Here is a 19,367-nt window from a genome sequence, read left to right on the forward strand (position 1 = left end):
CATGTGGAGCCATTCCTGCCACTGTTCAGAGCCTATGGACATGGTTGACATGGCGATCCTGGGAAGCTGCAGAAACAGGGGCAGACAAGATGGAAATGGCTGAGAAATTGAGCCCGGCTGCCCACCAGCGTGTAGTAGACAAGGAAGGAGTGGCTACGGTGAGAGGTGAATTGGAATCAGGGCCGTGGCAAATCACTCCACACAACTCTGTCTACGTTTCGGGTAGATTAACACAGGAAACTGCACACCTTTGAGTGAGGAAAAGTAAACAGATCTGATGGTATTTTTTGACATGCAATGCAAATTTTCAGTTTCATTCACCTCTTTAACCTATGGACCTATTTATTTCTGAAATATTCCTGAATTTTGGGAAGAAAGCTTCATCCTTTAAATACAGTATTTTTCAAATCAACCATTTTTACATTGGACATAAAGATATTGTCTTTCTGATAGATAATAAAAGTTGGATGAGTTCTACACTGCCCAAGATGAATTTCTACCCCATCAGGTCTGGAATTATGGTTTGAAATAAGAGTGTAGGAACACGTGGCAGGTTCAGCTGAAATCTCACTCCTGGCAATTAGAACAGTGATGTTAACTCATTGAAATTAAATTAGTAAATTGTTTTATTGAAACAGTCAAGAGGGTGATTTCAGATGACTATGGATTTCAGATGAAAATGCTGTATTCCTAGCCTAGTATCTGTCTGTGCACTTTCAGGCCTGTTGTTCTAAATGGATGAACTTGCATAAAGGCACAAAGAACACAGGTATATTGATTGTTGGCCAAACATATAGTTATAAAATTTGCACAACCTAGAACGAGAGAAACATGCAAAAATAAACAGTATTCTGGTGATTTTACAAAAATTCTGTTCTCCATGAAAAAGTTAGTAAAATGTATGGCACAAACGCAAAATTATTGTAGTAACTCCCTTCATGAGAGGCTCCAGAAACCATAGGAGGATTTTTACCTGCAAAAAAGAAACAAAACTTGGGAATTGTTTTCAAAGGTTTCCAAGATCTAAATACATTGAACTTGATAATATATTTTTCGCAGAGATAAATAAAAACTGAATGCTGAAAATCTGCAACAAGTATAAAAATACTGGAAATACTCAACGGGTCAGTCAACATCTGAAAGAGAAAATGTATCCATGTCCCCTTTCAGACATTAACTGGCCTACTGTGTATTTACAGCAATATTTTTATGACACAAAGATTGTAGGCGGTGGTGTGTGGGGTCAGGTTCTCCTCTGACCTTCTGAGTGGTTCGAATCGCTCCCACTCCCTTGGGTTCTAGACTTTGGATTTATTTGGGGGATGTGACAAAGTGCAAGAGACAACAGGTTTGGTGCAAAGAACTTCGATTTTATTAAGGACAAGAACATACAATGTCAAACTTGTAATCTTTCAAATAAAGAACACTTTATCACACATTCAAAGGGGTTACAGAAATAATACACCTCCCACCTCCCAATGCCTAACTCTGACTAGGTTAAACTCCAGGGCAAACAGGGACTATGCTCACCAATCCTTTATTGTCAGTTGGCGGTGGTTCTCGATTTTGGGATTCACTGGACTCTGTAGGTTCCACTTGCTGTACCCCGAGCGTCATAGAGGACTTCTCACTGCGTAGTCTTAAGTTGGGTTGTTGCCACTGATGTGGTCGGACGTGTATTGGACTTATGGGGTGAGTACCCACTTTCTTTCGTTAGAAATAGGTTTCAAAAGTCTCTTTAGATACTGCTTCACCTGTTGGTAGTCAGGACTAGATTGTAGAGTGGAAACTTTCGCATCTTCGGTTTCTTCTTTGAGGAGTTTTGTTTCGGAGTTGGTCGATTGCGGTGTTTCCGATGGTACCACGTTGGCTGTGCTCGGTTGCTGCTGTGATGGCGATGTCCGTAGTTACTGGGGCTGCTTTCTCTGCTGTGGTGATGTTCTTCCTTCTTCTTCGATAGCAGGGCAGCGTGGCCCCGGGAGTTTCGTCGAGGCTGGAGAGGCTTGTTAAAACTGCTGCTGTGGTCTCTCTCCTTTCTTCCTCTGATGCATTGCCAAAAATTTGTTAAAACGGGCCCCAGTTATACTTTGGGAGCTGGTCTAATCTTCGCGCCAAATCAGCCCTGATTCTTCATTTAATTTTTGGCGGGCTTGATATCTCTTCGTCATATTTTGGCGGGCCCATCAATGTTAACCTGTCTCGGATGTGTCGATCTTTTAAATTTGTTTCTTGATGTGGAAAAATTAGCTTTGGTATTTGCAATGTCTGCCTAGGCCTGGGTTTTCCATGCGGGTTAGATGTGCCATTGTCAATAATGTATATGCTGGATTACCTTCTTGCTCAGGATGATGGCTGGCTATCTCTGGGTTGATTGTTGCTATGTTAATGTCTCCTGGGGAGTTTACACAATTTCCCAGACAATTTGTTTTAGCTTCAATACCCCAGACAGTTTCAATACTCAAAACTGGTTTCTTTTGAAGGATAGTTATCCTTTAGTTCTTAACCCTTCCCACACGGATCCAATCTGCCTTGTAAAATCCGAAATTCGATTAAAACTCATAGTTTCTTCCATGTGCACTTCAGGATCTCAAACTTTCTGATTGATAGTTCCAAATTAAATTTCCTTTCCAACATTGGGGGGTTTTCCCACGAATTTTGCAACCCTACAACATGCACACACACCTGTTTATCTGCCTTAATGTTATAAAAGAAAACGAGCCGAGATTTTTAGTTCCTGCAGAATTGGGATGTATCCCCAGCAGGACAGGACTTCCACCTGCCTCCAACCCTGGATGACCTTCTGGTATTCAGGCCATTTAAATATTACTTGGGCTCCTTGGCTAAATTAGGAACAGACGTTTGCTGTGAGAGGCTTTGGAGGCCTGCTACAATGCAAGTGTCTGGGCCGTTCCCATGCTGCCTGTAAAAGGGACAAATTGTTTAAGACATTTTCAGTTTCTTCCAATGATACAAATATGCACACACATCTTTTTATCTGTCTTAATGTTAAAAAAGAAAATAAGCCTAGATTTTCAGTTCCTGTAGAATTGTTTCAGATCTCATATGATTTGAATATAAAATGCCAACTTCGTCTGGTGGATGATTTTCATTTTCCTGGCATTCAGTGGTATGATGGTTTACCTGCTGTTGTGGTAGGAAATGCCGCTGAAAAATATATTGAAAATATACAAGACTGTGTACTGATGTTAATGAAGTAACTGAGGATAATCATATATTGGATTAAGTGTTTAGTAGTGAGCCTGATTTTGTATCAGGCCTCCATGTGGGGGAACATGTGGGCAACAGTGACCACAACATTATACAGTTCCAATTGGCTCGTACTAAAGGTACTGAGATCTTGCAACTTGTATCGGATTTCAAAAGAGCAAACTTCTCCAAAATGGCAGATGACATGGAACGGGTAAATTGGCTAACCCTCCTCGGTGGTGATGAAACTGACATTAAATATAAATGTAAAGTTTTTAAAAACAAGATCAAAAATGTGGAAAACAAACATGTACCCAAAATCAAAAAAAGGAAATGTGGTAAGAAAAGCCAAGATGGCTGACTGGCTATGTACAAAGACAAATAAGATGTAAACAGAAAAGAGTCTATAAATTAAAAAAATTGAATACTCAACGAAACAGGGTTGAATACAAAGAACAACTAAAGAAAATGAAGGCTGCTATTAGATCAACAAAATGGCTAATGGAAAAAAGGATTGTAGACAACTGTGGCTGTAATGGGAAGAGCTATTTTCGTTATGTGAAGAGTCAGAGAACTATCAAAGACTGTATTGGGCCACTGAAGAGTGTTCAAAGACAGGTTATAAAGGACTCACTAGATATGGTGGAAATATTAAATGAGTACTTTGCATCAGTTTTCACCCTTGAAGATGATACTTAAATATTAAAATGTAATAATACGAGTTTTGTTAGTAACATTAACATAGATAAACACTATTTCAGAAAGAATTAAGAATTTGAAAATAGTTAGAGCAGCAGGGCTGGTTGATATCCAACCAGGAGATGGGACATGTTCTGTGCGAGCCTCTGGCCTGTATTTTTAATAGCTCACTGCACTCTGGAATGGCTCCTACAGATTGGAAGGAGTCAAATTTTAAAAAAAAGCTGACAAGACAAACCCGGGTAACCATAGGCCCATCAGTTTAACGTCAGTTAAGCGGCTTGAAGGAATCATAAGGGATACAATATATGAATACTTGGATGTTGAGGGACATATTAGAAACACCCAAAATGGCTTCATAAAAAAGAGGTCATGTCTCACAAATGTAATTGCATGTGAGCAGGGCAAATGCTCAACATTCATACATCCTCCAGGGAAAGGCATTAAAGATGGTAAAGATAGAAAGCGATTTGGCCATTCTAGTGCATACATCCTTAAAGGTACACGAGCAATGCTATGCAGTGATAGCTAGAACAAATAGGGTATTGGGATGTATCCATAGGACAATTGAGTATAAGAATTCTCTGCCCCAGAGAGCTGTGGAGGCTGGGCCATTGAATATATTCAAGGCGGAGATAGACAGATTTTTGAGTGATAAGGGAATAAAGGGTTATGGGGAGCGGGCAATGAAGTGGAGCTAAGTCCATGATCAGATCAGCCGTGATCTTATGAAATGGCGGAGCAGTCTCGAGGGTCCAGGTGGCCGACTCCTGCTCCTATTTCTTATGTTCTTATGTAAGACGAGACGTACTGTTTTGTCCTTGTACAAGACCTTAGTCAGGCCAGACTTGGAACTGTGTCCAGTTTTAGTCTCCTCACATGTTGGGTGATATTGAGGCACTGGAAAGGGTACAGAAGAGGGCCACTAGACTAATTCCAAGTCTAAAGCATCTTAGTTATCAAGATAGGCTAAAAAAGTTGAGACTCCATACCTTAGAACAACGTAGACATAGTGGGGTCTGATTGTGGCTTCGAAGACAATGAAAGGAATAGACTGCCAGTTTTTTTCAATTCAATTTGTTAGACAGGACCAGGGCTCACAAATTTAAAATATGTAGGGCTAGATCTAGGTTAGACGTCAGGAGGTGGTTCTTTTCCCAGGGAATAGTAGACTTCTGAAACAAGCTGCCGTTTCATGTGGTGGATGCAGACTCACTGAATTCCTTCAAGCGAAAGCTGGATTTTGTTATGTATCTGGACTTGTATATACTCTGTACAGCCACCAGATGGCTCATTCCCCGGAGTCCCAAGGGATCTCATAATCCCTTGGGAGTGCAGGTATTTAAGAGTGCTTCACAGGTTGGAGAGGCACTCTGGACACCTGCAATAAAAGACGAAGGTCACACTTTGCTTTGAGCTCACAGTATTCAGTCTGATTCTTTCTCCATACACTACAACTGGCAACGAGATACAGATAGCGAACCCAATGATGCAGAGAACAGTGGGCACCCTGGAGAAATTCTCGGAGGGAGATGATTTGGAAACTTTTGTGGAGCAACTCAACCAATACTTCGTGGGCAACGAGCTAGATGGAGAAGAAAGCACTGCCAAACATAGAGCGATCCTCCTCATCATCTGTGGAGCACCAACGTATGGCCTCATGAAGAATCTGCTCACTCCAGCGAAACCTACGGAGAAATCATACAACGATTTGTGCACATTGGTCCGAGAGCATTTGAACCCGAAAGAAAGCATCCTGATGGCGAGGTACTGGTTCGACACCTACAAAAGATCTGAAGGCCAGGAAGTGGCGAGTTATGTCGCCGAGCTAAGATGCCTTGCAGGACATTGCGAATTTGAAGGACATTTGGAGCACATGCTCAGAGATTTTTTCGTACTTGGCATTGGCCACGAAACCATAGTTCGCAATTTTTTGACTGTAGAGACCCCAACCTTGAGTAAGGCCATAGCGATAGCCCAGGTGTTCATTGCCACCAGTGACAATACAACGCAAATCTCTCAGCACACAAGTGCTGCTACAAGTACTGTGAACAAAGTGATGTTGTTTTTGAATCATAACGGACAGGGCAGGTCACACATACCTGCAGCTACACCTCCTCGGATGTCTCAGAGTCCACCATCAAGTGTAATGAATGCAAGGCCATTAACATCTTTTTGGCGCTGCGGGGGTGATCATCGTTTCCATTCATGCCGATTCAAAGGATACATTTGCAAGGGCTGTGGAACAATGTGACACCTCCAATGAGTGTGTAGGCGAGCTGTGAGGCCTGATAAACCTGCAAACCACCACGATTCAGAGGAGAACAGATCCACGGAGGATCACGATGAAACAGAATCTCTGATAGAGGAAGCAGAGGTGCACACATTCACCACGAATTGTCCCCCGATAATGCTGAATGTTGAACGAAATGGACTCCTGGTGTCAATGGAGCTGGACACGGATGCGAGCCAGTCCATCATGGGCAAAAAGACTTTCGAAAGGTTGTCGTGCAACAAGGCCTCAAGGCCAGTCTTAACTCCAATTCGCACGAAACTAAGAACTTACACAAAAGAACTGATTCCTGTAATCGGCAGTACTACCGTAAAGGTCTCCTACAATGGAGCAGTGTACAAGCTACCACTCTGGCTGGTACTAGCCGATGGTCCCACGCTGCTCGGCAGGAGCTGGCTGGGAAAGATACGCTGGAACTGGGACAATATCCGAGTGCTATCGCCTGCTGACGAAACTTCGTGTGCACAGATCTTAAACAAATTTCCTTCGCTGTTCGAACCAGGCATCGGGAAATTCCAAGGAGCAAAAGTGCAGATTCACCTAATTCCGGGGGCGTGACCCATCCATCACAAGGCGAGAGCAATACCATAGATAATGAGAGAAAGGGTAGAAATCAAGCTCGACCGGCTACAAAGAGAGGACAACATCTCACCGATCGAGTTCAGCGAGTGGGCCAGTCCTATTGTCCCAGTCCTCAAGGGAGACGGCACCATCAGAATCTGTGGCAATTACAAAGTAACTATCAATCGTTTCTCCCTGCAGGACCAATACCCACTTCGAAAAGCCGACCATCTTTTTGCAACGCTGGCGGGAGGAAAGGCGAAGCTGGATCTGACCTCAGCCTACATGATGCAGGAACTGGAGGAATCATCAAAGGCCCTCACCTGCATCAACACGCACAAAGGTCTTTTTGTTTATAACAGATGCCCGTTTGGAATCCGATCAGCGGCGGCGATATTCCAGAGAAACATGGAAAGTTTACTGAAGTCGGTCCCGCACACCATGGTCTTCCAGGACGACATCTTGGTCACAGGTCGGAACACAGTCGAGCATCTGCAGAACCTGGAGGAGGTTCTTAGTCGACTCAACCGCATGGGGCTCAGGTTAAAATGCTCGAAGTGCATTTTCCTGGCGCCTGAAATGGAGTTCTTGGGAAGGAGGATTGCGGCGGACGGTATCAGGCCCACCAATGCAAAGACGGAGGCAATCGAGAATGCACCGAGGCCACAGAATGTGACGGAGCTGCAGTCGTTCCTTGGAATCTTGAACTACTTCTTACCGGGTCTCAGCACCCTGCTAGAACCACTACATGACTTACTACGAAAAGGGGGCGAATGGGTTTGGGACAAAAGCCAAGAAAATGCCTTTGTAAAAGTGAGAAAATTGTTATGCTCAAACAAATTGCTTGTGTTGTATGATCCATGTAAACGTTTGGTACTAGCATGTGATGCGCGTCATACGGCGTTGGGTGTGTATTGCAACAAGGTAATGATTTCGGGAAACTGCAACTGGTTGCTTATGCATCCAGGAGTCTGTCTAAGACCGAGAACGCCTACAGCATGATTGAAAAAGAAGCATTAGCGTGTGCCTGTGGGATAAAGAAAATGCATCAATACCTGTTTGGGCTAAAATTCGAATTGGAAACTGACCATAAGCCACTTATATCCCTGCTTTCCGAGAGCAAAGAGATAAACACCAACGCATCAGTCCGCATCCAGAGATGTGCGCTCACGTTGTCCGCATACAACTACCCATCTGCCACAGGCCAGGCACAGAAAACTGCGCCATGCTCTCAGTAGGTTGCCATTGCCCACCACGGGGGTGGAAATAGCGCAGCCAGCAGATCTAGCCATTGTTATGGAAGCATTTGAAAGTGAGCAATCACCCGTCACTGCCCGGTAGATCAAATCCTGGACAAGCCAGGACCCCTTATAATCTCTGGTCAAAATCTGTGTGCGTCATGGGAGCTGGTCCGGTGTCCCAGTGGAAATGCAGGAAGAGATAAAGCCAGCGGCGCAAAGATGAAATGTCGAGACAGGCAGACAGCCTTGTGTGGGGCAATCGAGTAGTGGTCCCCAAGGAGGACAGAGACACTTTCATCAATGACCTCAACAGTACCCACCCAGGCATCGTAATGATGAAAGCGACAACCAGATCCCACGTGTGGTTGCCCGGTATCGATGCGGAACATGAGAACATAAGAATTAGGAACAGGAGTAGGCCATCTGGTCCCTCGAGCCTGCTCCACCATTCAAAAAGATCATGGCTGATCTGGCCGTGGACTCAGCTCAACTTACCCGCCCGCTCCCCAGAACCCTTAATTCCCTTATTGGTTAAAAATCTATCTATCTGTGATTTGAATACATTCAATGAGCTAGCCTCAACTGCTTCCTTGGGCAGGGAATTCCACAGATTCACAACCCTCTGGGAGAAGAAATTCCTTCTCAACTCGGTTTTAAATTGGCTTCCCTGTATTTAGAGGCTGTGCCCCCTAATTCTAGTCTCCCCGACCAGTGGAAACAACCTCTCTGCCTCTATCTTGTCTATCCCTTTCATTATTTTAAATAAGATCACCCCTCATCCTTCTGAAGTCCGAGTAAAGACCCAGTCTACTCAATCTGTCATCATAAGGTAACCCCCTCATCTCCAGAATCAGCCTAGTGAGTCGTCTCTGTACCCCCTCCAAAGCGAGTATATCCTTCCTTAAGTAAGGTGACCAAAACTGCATGCAGTACTCCAGGTGCGGCCTCACCAATACCCTGTACAGTTGCAGCAGGACCTCCCTGCTTTTGTAGTCCATCCCTCTCGCAATGAAGGCCAACATTCCATTCGCCTTCCTGATTACCTGCTGCACCTGCAAACTAACTTTTTGGGATTCATGCACAAGGACCCACAGGTCCCTCTGCACCGCAGCATGTTGTGATTTCTCCCCATTCAAATAATATTCCCTTTTACTGTTTTTTTTTCCAAGGTGGATGACCTCACATTTTCTGACATTGTATTCCATCTGCCAAACCTTAGACCATTCGCTTAACCTTTCTAAATCTCTTTGCAGCCTCTCTGTGTCCTCTACACAACCCGCTTTCCCACTAATCTTTGTGTCATCTGCAAATTTTGTTACACTACACTCTGTCCCCGCTTCCAGGTCATACTGTAAACAGTTGTGGTCCTAGCACGATCCCTGTGGCACATCATTAACCACCGATTTCCAACCCGAAAAGGACCCATTTATCCCGACTCTCTGCTTTCTGTTAGCCAGCCAAGTCTCAATCCATGCTGATACATTTCCTCTGACTCCGCGTACCTTTATTTTCTGCAGTAACCTTTTGTGTGGCACCTTATCGAATGCCTTTTGGAAATCTAAATACACCACATCCATCGGTACACCTCTATCCACCATGCTCGTTATATCCTCAAAGAATTCCAGTAAATTAGTTAAACATGATTTCCCCTTCATGAATCCATGCTGCGTCTGCTTGATTGCACTATTCCTATCTAGATGTCCCGCTATTTCCTCCTTAATGATAGCTTCAAGCATTTTCCCCACTACAGATGTTAAACTAACTGGCCTATAGTTACCTGCCTTTTGTCTGCCCCCTTTTTTAAACAGAGGCGTTACATTAGCTGCTTTCCAATCCGCTGGTACCTCCCCAGAGTCCATAGAATTTTGGTAGATTATAACTTCTGCTATAACTTCTGCCATCTCTTTTAATACCCTGGGATGCATTTCATCAGGACCAGGGGACTTGTCTACCTTGAGCCCCATTAGCCTGTCCAGCACTACCCCCCTAGTGATAGTGATGGTCTCAAGGTCCTCCCTTCCCACATTCCCATGACCAGCAATTTCTGGCATGGTTTTTGTGTCTTCCACTGTGAAGTCTGAAGCAAAATAATTGTTTACGGTCTCAGCCATTTCCACATTTCCCATTATTAAATTCCCCTTCTCATCTTTTAAGGGACCAACATTTACTTTAGTCACTCTTTTCCGTTTTATATATCTGTAAAAGCTTTTACTATCTTTTTTTATGTTTTGCGCAAGTTTACTTTCGTAATCTATCTTTCCTTTCTTTATTGCTTTCTTCATCAGTCTTTGCTGTCGTTTAAAATTTTCCCAATCTTCTAGTTTCCCACTAACCTTGGCCACCTTATACGCATTGGTTTTTAATTTGATGCTCTCCTTTATTTCCTTGGTTATCCACGGCTGGTTATCCTTTCTCTTACCGCCCTTCTTTTTCACTGGAATATATTTTTGTTGAGCACTATGAAAGAGCTCCTTAAAAGTCCTCCACTGTTCCTCAATTGTGCCACCGTTTAGTCTGTGTTCCCAGTCTACTTTAGCCAACTCTGCCCTCATCCCACTGTATTCCTCTTTGTTTTGAGTCCTGCGTTCACAGATGTAATACATCCTCGCAGTTAAGCAATGTACCCAGGGAGGCACCGTTAAGTTTATGGTCTTGGCGCTCCAAACCGTGGTCTAGGGTACACGTCGATTATGCAGGCCCGTTCTTGGGTAAAATGTTCCTTGTGGTTGTAGACGCATACTTCAAGTGGATTGAATGTGAGATAATGTTGGCTAGCACGTCCACGGCCACTACTGAAAGCTTGCGCTCATGTTTACCACACATGGCTTACTGGATGTCCTGGTGAGCAACAACGGGCCATGTTTTACCAGTGCTGAGTCAAAGAATTTATGGCCCGTAATGGGCTCAAACATGTCACATCTGCCCCATTTAAATCAGTGTCCAATGGTCAGGCAGAAAGAGTAGTGCAAACCATCAAGCAAGGCTTGAAGAGGGTAACTGAAGGATCACTGCAGACTCGCCTATCCCGAGTCCTGATTAGCTACCGCACGAAACCGTACTCACTCACTGGGATCTCACCTGCTGAAAGAGCACTTAAGACAAGGCTCTCGTTAGTTCACCCTGATCTACATGAACAGGTAGAGAGCAGGCAGCTTCAACAAAGTGCATTCCATGATAGCGCAAATGTGTCAAGCGAGATTGAAGTCAATGATCCTGTATTTGTATTAAATTATGGGCAAGGTCCCAAGTGGCTTCCCAGCACAGACATGGCCAAAGAGGGGAGCAGAGTATTTCGGGTCAAACTTTCAAATGGACTCATTCACTGGAAACACTTGGACCAAATCAAACTCAGATTCTCGGACTACCCTGAGCAACCCACCGTGGACCCTACTTTTTTGATCCCCCAACACACACATCAGTGGCAACCGACACCACGGTTGACCACGAAGCAGAACCCATCATCCACAGCAGCCCTGTAGGGCCCAACACACCAGGCAGCCCAGCAAGGCCAGCTGCACAGCAGCCCAGCAAGGGCCCAACAAATGATTCAACAACACCAGCCTTCACACCGAGACGATCAACCAGGGCAAGAAGGGCCCCAGATTGACTCACATTGTAAATAGTTACGCTATTGACTTTGGGGGGGGAATGTTGTTATGTATCTGGACTTGTATGTACTCTGTGCAGCCACCAGCGTGCTCATTCCCCAGAGTCCCAAGGGATCTCATAATCCTTTGGGAGCACAGGTATTTAAGAGTGCTTCACAGGTTGGAGAGGCACTCTGGAGACCTGCAATAAAAGACTAAGGTCACACTTTACTTTGAGCTCTCAGTCTGACTCTTTCTCCATACACTACAGATTTGTTTCTGTTTGTGGCGGATATCACCTCTTATAAAAGGTAAGTGCTGCAGGGAATTCAAGGCCAGAGTGATCTCCGGGACTAGTTTCGATTGCCTAGATGGGTCGGAGAAGAATTTCCTAGATTTGTTTCTCCCAAATTGACCTGGATTTTTATCTATTTTTTGGCCTCTTGCAGGAGATCACATGGTTTTGGGTGGGTGGAGAGTATGGGGCCAAAATTGCCCAATGCTGGAAACGGGGCACACCTACCATATTTCTGTTGTTTTTACTGGTGTCACCGCCGGGAGTGGAATTTTCAAAATGGAGGTCATTACATGAAAAATAGCGGTCATTGCACTCTGTAGAGTGGCCGCTGATTTCCGGTGGTAACATCATCATCACCATGGACAGTCCCTCGATCGAGGACTTGCTTCCATGCCAAAAAAGGATGAATTCACATGTGTTTCAATGAAGGACCTAATATTCCAGGTCCCAAGCTACATTTTGAAGGGTGGAAGATGCTGGTGCATGGATATTTTTAACGTGTGGTTGCCATTGCACATCAGCCATCACACGGGCTTGACAGAGCTATGTCCAGTGGCAGGGATTAACCAATACAAGTGGAGACCAGCTCTGCTGCACGGAGCTAGTGTGCACACATATCGCAGTGTGGGCTGTCCATGCTGCCCCGGGCACTCGCCTCTTCTGGGCCCGAACTCATGCTTCTCCTGTGCCACAATCATGTCGCTCTACGAACTCTCTCCGCTCCTTCGCCCTGACCTCGCTGCTCCTCCGCCCAGACCTCACCGTTCCTGCTGTGACAGCCTGCGCTCCAAACAGCGACCTGGATTTGGGTGATGTCAAATCCAGTCGCCCTCTTCACAGACATTGCCCTCATGCAGCAGCGTGCACTGTACCTTGTAGTGGCATGCCTCCGGGCTATTTTAAGGCCCCAACCTGCCTCTGGTGTTCCTCACAGGTCGGATGCCGGGTATGTTGCATCCACACTCTTTTAAGGAAGAGGCCTTAAAGAAAGGGACAATTTCAGCTTCTATATGTTGTGTTAGACAAGGTATCGCAATTGTGTGGGACAGCTTCGATGGACCACATGATCTTCACCTGTCCGTCATTGTTTGTTCATATTCTTTGACCTGTAAAATTCATTGCTTTGTGAGTAATTGCAAAGACCCTGCCAGAAGGAACACAAGAGTTGAATGTCAGAAGAGAGTTGAAAGTTGCTGTCCATAACATCAAGGGAAAATGCTATAATCTATTATTAAAGACATGGTAACAGTGCAGCGTGGAGGCCTCGATCTGCGAGGGAACATCAGCGGCAGGTCGGGGCCATAAAAGGAGCAGTGTGCGGCGACCATGGGCAGTGTGGAGGCATACCACTACAAGGTGCAGTGCGAGCTGGTACAGGAGGGCGACGGCTGTGAAGAGTGGTCATCAAGATCCAGGTCGGTAATTGGAGCGTGGGCAGGTACAGCAGGAGCGGCAAGGTCGGGGGCGAAGGATTGGTGAGAGACTGTAGAGGGATGTGATCGGGGCTCAGGCGAGGTGTGAGTTCGGGGCCAGGGGCCCAGGGGCAGCACGGGCCAGCCCACACTGCGGAATGTGTGCGCACTAGGTCCATGCAGCAGAGCTGGTCTCCAATCGTCTTGGATAATTCTTGCCACTGGACCAAAACCTAGCTCTGCCAAGCCCGTGTAAAATGGCCACCCTACATTAAAAAAATTCATGCACAGGCATCTTCCACCCTTCAGGATGTAGTTCGGGTCCTTCATTGAAACACCTGTGAACTCTTCCTTTTTTTGGCGTGGAAGCAAGTCATTTTGAGGAACCGCCTATGAACAGGGCACTTGGAAAGTCACAATATGATTAGGCAGAATCAATATGATTTTACGAAAAGGAAAATGTGATTGGCAAATATATCAAAGTTTTTGAGGGTGAGGCTAGCAGGGCAGCTAAGGGGGAACTAGTGGATGTAGGATATTTGGATTTTTTGAAGGCAGTCGATAAGATGCCATGCAATAGATTGTTGCACAAGATTAGGGAGCTGAAATTACCCTCTGCCCCAAACAGGGCGGATAATTTAAATGAAATTTTTCTCTGCCCCAATCCATGGGACGAAGAATTGACAGATTTTGCCCTCTTTTCCTCTGTGATTTCGTTGGGGCAGTGTTTCGGGTGGCTGCGGGTTGGAAGTGGGTCGGAAGCGGGGCAGAAGATGGCTGGTGTCATGAAAAGAAGTTCCAAAATGTTACCCCCCTTTGTGTATAGAAGTGTTTCCAAATTTTACTCCTGTAAGGTATGGCTCTAACTTTTAGACTATACCCACTAGTCCTAGACTCCACAACCACTGGAAATAGTTTCTCTCTATCTAATCTACTGTCCCCCTTAATATCTTGAAAACTTTGATCAAATCACCCCTTAATCTTCTAAATTCCAGGAAATACATTCCTAGTTTATGTAATCTCTCCTCGTAATTTAATCTTTGGAATCCGGGTATCATTTTGGTAAACCTAGGCTGCACTCCCTCCAAGGCCAATATATCCTTCCTCAGGTGTGGTACCCAGAACTGCTCACAGTATTCCAGCTGTGGTCTTACCAGGGCTTAGCATAACTTTTACCCCCTTGTATTCTCGTCCTTTAGATATAAAGGCCAGCATTCTATTCGTCTTTTTAATTATTTTCTGTACATATGCATGACATTTTAACGATCTATGTACTAAGTCTCTTTAGCTTTTCACCATTTAGCTTTACACCATTTAGAAAGTAGCCTGTTCTACCCTGTTTAGGTCCAAAGTGGATGACCTCACATTTGACTACATTGAAATCTATTTGCCAAAGTTTTACCTATTCACTTAATCTATCAATATCTCTGTAATTTTATGCTTTAATATACACCAACTATAATGCCTTGTATCTTTGTGTCAACGGCAAATTTGGATATGTGGCCTTCTATCCCATTGTTGTATTTGGATTTCCAGAAGGCATTCGATAAAGTGCCACATGACAGATTACTGCAGAAGATAAGAGTTCACGGAGTTGGGGGGGGGGGTAAAATATTAGCATGGATAGAGGATTGGCTATCTAACAGAAAGCAGAGAGTCGGGATAAATGGGTCATTTTCCGGTTGGCAAACAGTGACTAGTGGGGAGCCGTAGGGATCGGTGCTGGATCCTCAACTATTTACAATCTATATTAATGACTTGGATGAAGAGATTGAGTGTAATGTAACCAAGTTTGCTGATGATACAAAGATGGGTGGGAAAGCAAATTGTGAGGAGGACACAAAAAATCTGCAAAGTGATATAGACAGGCTAAGTGAGTGGGCAAAAATTTGGCAGATGGAGTATAATGTGGGAAAATGTGAGGTTATCCACTTTTGCAGAAAAAATAGAAAAGCAAATTATAATATAACTGAAGAAAAATTGCAAAGTGCTGCAGTAAAGAGGGACCTGGGGGTCCTTGTGCATGAAACACAAAAAGTTAGTGTTCAGGTACAGCAAGTAATCAGGAAGGCAATTGGAATGTTGACCTTTATTGCAAGGTAGATAGAGTATAAAAGCAGAGAAGTCCTGCTACAACTGTACAGGGTATTGGTAAGGCCACACCTAGAGTACTGCATACAGTTTTGGTCTCCATATTTAAGGAAGGATATACTTGCATTGGAGACTGTTCAGAGAAGGTTCACTAGGTTCATTCCGGAGATGAGGGGATTGACTTATGAAGATAGGTTGAGTAGGTTGGGCCTATACACATTGGAGTTCAGAAGAATGAGAGGTGATCTTATCAAAACATGTAAGGTCATTGGAGTTGATGTGAACATTTCTAAAAACATCTTGATCACACTGTGACCGATTGGAATTGAAGAGATGTGTTTGTCGGGACATTCCGTGTTTGTGAGCAATCAGTGGAAAACAGAGAGCTACTGTATTGGGGCCTGTCCTTTATCACCCTATCTTGGTGACCAAATACATGCAGCAGACTCAACATCACCGAAGGAACGCTGCACTGCATTATGTGCCCAATGTATGAAGTGACAGACAGATGAGGAGGACCAGATTTTACATCCCCGGCAAATACAAGGAGAAGCATTCTTACTTCGACTTGCCTGACACCACCTGCCTTCGGAGACTGTGCTTCCTCAAAGAAGTTATCACTGAGGTATGCCAACTGATAAGGGCAGATCTGCAGCCTTCCAGCACCATCAGAACTGCACTGTCCGTCGAGGTCAAAGTCACCGCGGCACTGTCGTTCTATGCCTTGGGTTCTTTTCAGGCCACAACTGTGACATTTGCGAACTTTCTCAGCATGCCACACATCGCTACATTAGACAGGTCACTGAAGCCCTATACGCTTGCAGGAGGGACTTGATCAGCTTCCCTATGACCAGGGAGGCACAGAGTGAGAGGGCTCTAGGTTTCTCCAGAATTGCAAACTTCCCCAAGGTGCAGGGAGCAATAGACTGTACGCACATCGCGATGCAGGCAACTTTTCAGGATGCTGAGATTTTCAGGAACCGCAAGGGATTCCACTCTCTGAATGTACAGCTGGTTGTCGACCACCATCAAATTATACTGGCAGTGAGTGTTCAATTTCCGGGCAGCATCCATTATGCGCACATCCTGCGTGAGAGCACTGTATCTGACTTGTTTAACAATGAGCCACAAAGTCAATGCTGAATGCTTGGGGACAAAGGATATGGCCTTGCCACCTTGCTGATGACCTTCCCTGCTTGACACCCACACCGAGACCAAGAGGCGATACAACGCGAGCCACAAGGCAACTTGCAATATCATGGAGAAAGCCATTGGAGTGCTGAAGCAGTGCTTCAGATGCCTGGACCGCTCAGAAGGTGAGCTCCAATATCACCCTGAGCAGGTAGCTCAATTTGTGGTGGTCTGTTCCATGCTACACAACTTGGCTATCAGGAGGGGACACGAATTGCCTGATGAGTCTGACAGTCCACCTCACCAGAGAGAGGAAGAGGAGGATGAGGAGGCGGATGCTGACATCGGGTCAGACAATCAGGCTGACACTGAAGCCTCCCTGTAGACTGCAAGAAAGGGCCCATGGTGGCATGATAGCTGCAAGAGCCTTACATTAGGAGCTCATCAATGATCACTTTGCCTGAAAGAACGTTGGTTTTATTTACAAGGCTGACACACTGCTGGGTGTGCAGGTCATACATCAATGGTGGGCATCACCTTGGTGACAGTTAAAGTTTAAGTTGATTGAAGTTAAGTGTGATTATACCCTTTGATGTTAAGGAATCACCAGCGTGTAATGGTGCAGCTATCTGAGCCAATGTGCTGCAAGGTTTTGTTAAATAAAAAACATTTAAACCAAACATTAGTCTGAAATCACCAGTATTTCTGTGCAAACCAACCCTTCACCGCCTTCCTCCTTGCCACCCCCCAACCCCCGCTTCTCCTCCCTATCTCTACCCCTTCCCCTTATCCTTCTGACTCCAAAACGCCTGGCCGAGGAGGTCCTCAGGCGATGCTTCATTGGGGGAGGGGGCCAGGGGTGATGGCCGAAGCACTGCTTGGACGGATAAGGGAGAGGACAGTCCCGAGGTGGGAGCATGCTCTGAGCCATAAGCAAGATGTTGCAGCTAGCTCTTATGTGTGATTGGCAATGGGGTGCATCACCTTGGGGTGCAGTGTGGCACTCTGGGACCACTGGGAGCCCTCTGCCACCAGTGTTCCTGGCTACCAGCTCCAGGTCCTCCTCCATCCCTTCCATTTTATATGTTATTTGTTGGACAAAAACTCGGTGCCAACTATGTTCTTGTTGGGCTTTTTGCTGTTGGTGAAGCTCCGTCATTCCTCCCACAACAGCCAAACAAGCACACACCACAGCCACACATGTTTTCAGTGCCTCTGAGCTCCCTCTCTCTCTGTCTCCTCTTCTGCGCATGTCATTATGACCCTTGACCTCCTGAATCGCGGGAATCAAGTGTTGCCATGCTGTTGCTAAGGACAGCAGAAGGTCAGAAAAATTTAATGCTACCGCCAATTTGATATCACTCACGGTAACGCCCATTTTGAGACTAGACAGGAAGCCGGCAATCTGAAAACCCTTTTTTACGCCCACGCCAGAAAGAACGCCCATTTTTGGGCGATAAGCTCAAAAGTGTAGGTTCTATAGTCTCAGAATATGGGGCTGCTCATTTAAAACTGAGATGAGGAGGAATTTCTTCACTCAGAGGGTTGTAAATCTATGGAATTCTCTGCCCTAGAGAGGTGTGCAGGCTGAGTCTTTGAATATATTTAAGGTGGAAATAGACAGATTTTTGAGCAATAAGGGGATAAGGGGTTATGGGGAGTGGGCAGGGAAGTGGAGCTGAGTCCATGATCAGATCAGCCATGATCTTATTAAATGGCGGAGCTGGCTCGAGGGGCCAGATGGCGTACTCCTGCTCCTATTTCTTATGTTCTTAGTATCTAAGTTGTTAATAAATATAATGAATATTTGAGGCTCCAACACAGATGCCTGCGAGGCACCATCCTGCCAATTATTGATAAAAACTGAAAATGCTGGAAATCTCAGCCGATGAGAGTACCTGCCCATTATTCCTACTCTCTGTCTCCTGCCACTCAGCTAACTTTCTAATCAGGTCAATAATTTGCCTTCAATTCCATGGGCTTCAACTTTAGTTAACAATCTCTTATGAAAGACTTTATCAAATACCTTCTGGAAGTCCATATAAATAACACCCATAGAGATTCCCCTGTCCATTGCTTTAGTCACTTCTTCAAAAAATTCAATCTGGTTCGCCAGGAATGATCTACAGTTTACAAATCCATGCTGGCTCTCTCTGATCAGCTGTACATTTTCAAGGTATTCAGTCACCCTATCCTTAATTATAGACTCTAGTAACTTCCCAATCACAGATGTTAGGCTAACTGGATTACAATTTCCTGGTTTCCCCCTCTCACCATTCTTAAATCGCCAAGTGACACATGCAATTTTTAAATCGAAAGGAACGGTTCCTGAATCGAGAGAACTTTGTAAGATTATAGTTAGGGCATCTGCAATGGACTCACCTACTTTCTTTAAAACTCTGGGATGAAAACCATCTGGGCATAGGGAATTGTCACTCTTTACTGCCATTAATTTATTCATTACTGCTATGTAGCTTACATTCATTTTGTTGAGTCTCTATCATTGATTCAATATTAGTTTCCTTGGGATTTCCAGCATGCTATCTTCTTCCTCTACTGTAAATACTGACGCAAAGTCATTATTCGCCATGCCTGCCATTTCCATTTTAATATTGACAATATTACGATAATCAGTTTTCAAGGGGCCAACATTGCTCCTGATCACCCGATCTTTCCAAATATAATTGTACATTTTTTGTGTCGATTTTGATATTCCTTACAAGTTTCTTTTCATACTTTCTTTTTGTAGCTCTTACTATCTGTTTTGTCACCATTTGCTGTTTTTCTATCTTTCTCATTCATCAGGATCTGTGCTACTTTTTGCATTCTTGTATGCTTTTTCTTTGT

At 44.8% G+C, this 19,367-nt stretch overlaps 1 protein-coding gene across 5 annotated transcripts in view; it reads right to left on the reverse strand.

Moving 5' to 3' along the window:
- Positions 1 to 404: 404 nt before the first annotated feature.
- Positions 405 to 19,367, reverse strand: part of LOC139279422 (embryonic protein UVS.2-like) — a 604,554-nt gene continuing 585,591 nt past the window's right edge. For all 5 annotated transcript variants that reach the window (XM_070898547.1, XM_070898546.1, XM_070898545.1 and 2 more), the window contains one exon: positions 405 to 973. In XM_070898547.1, coding sequence (XP_070754648.1) covers positions 861 to 973 — 113 coding nt within the window. In that variant the 3' untranslated portion in view covers positions 405 to 860. The remainder of the gene's footprint in view (positions 974 to 19,367) is intronic.

This window comes from Pristiophorus japonicus, chromosome 14 (genome assembly GCF_044704955.1).
Source record: "Pristiophorus japonicus isolate sPriJap1 chromosome 14, sPriJap1.hap1, whole genome shotgun sequence".
Lineage (NCBI taxonomy): Eukaryota > Metazoa > Chordata > Chondrichthyes > Pristiophoridae > Pristiophorus > Pristiophorus japonicus.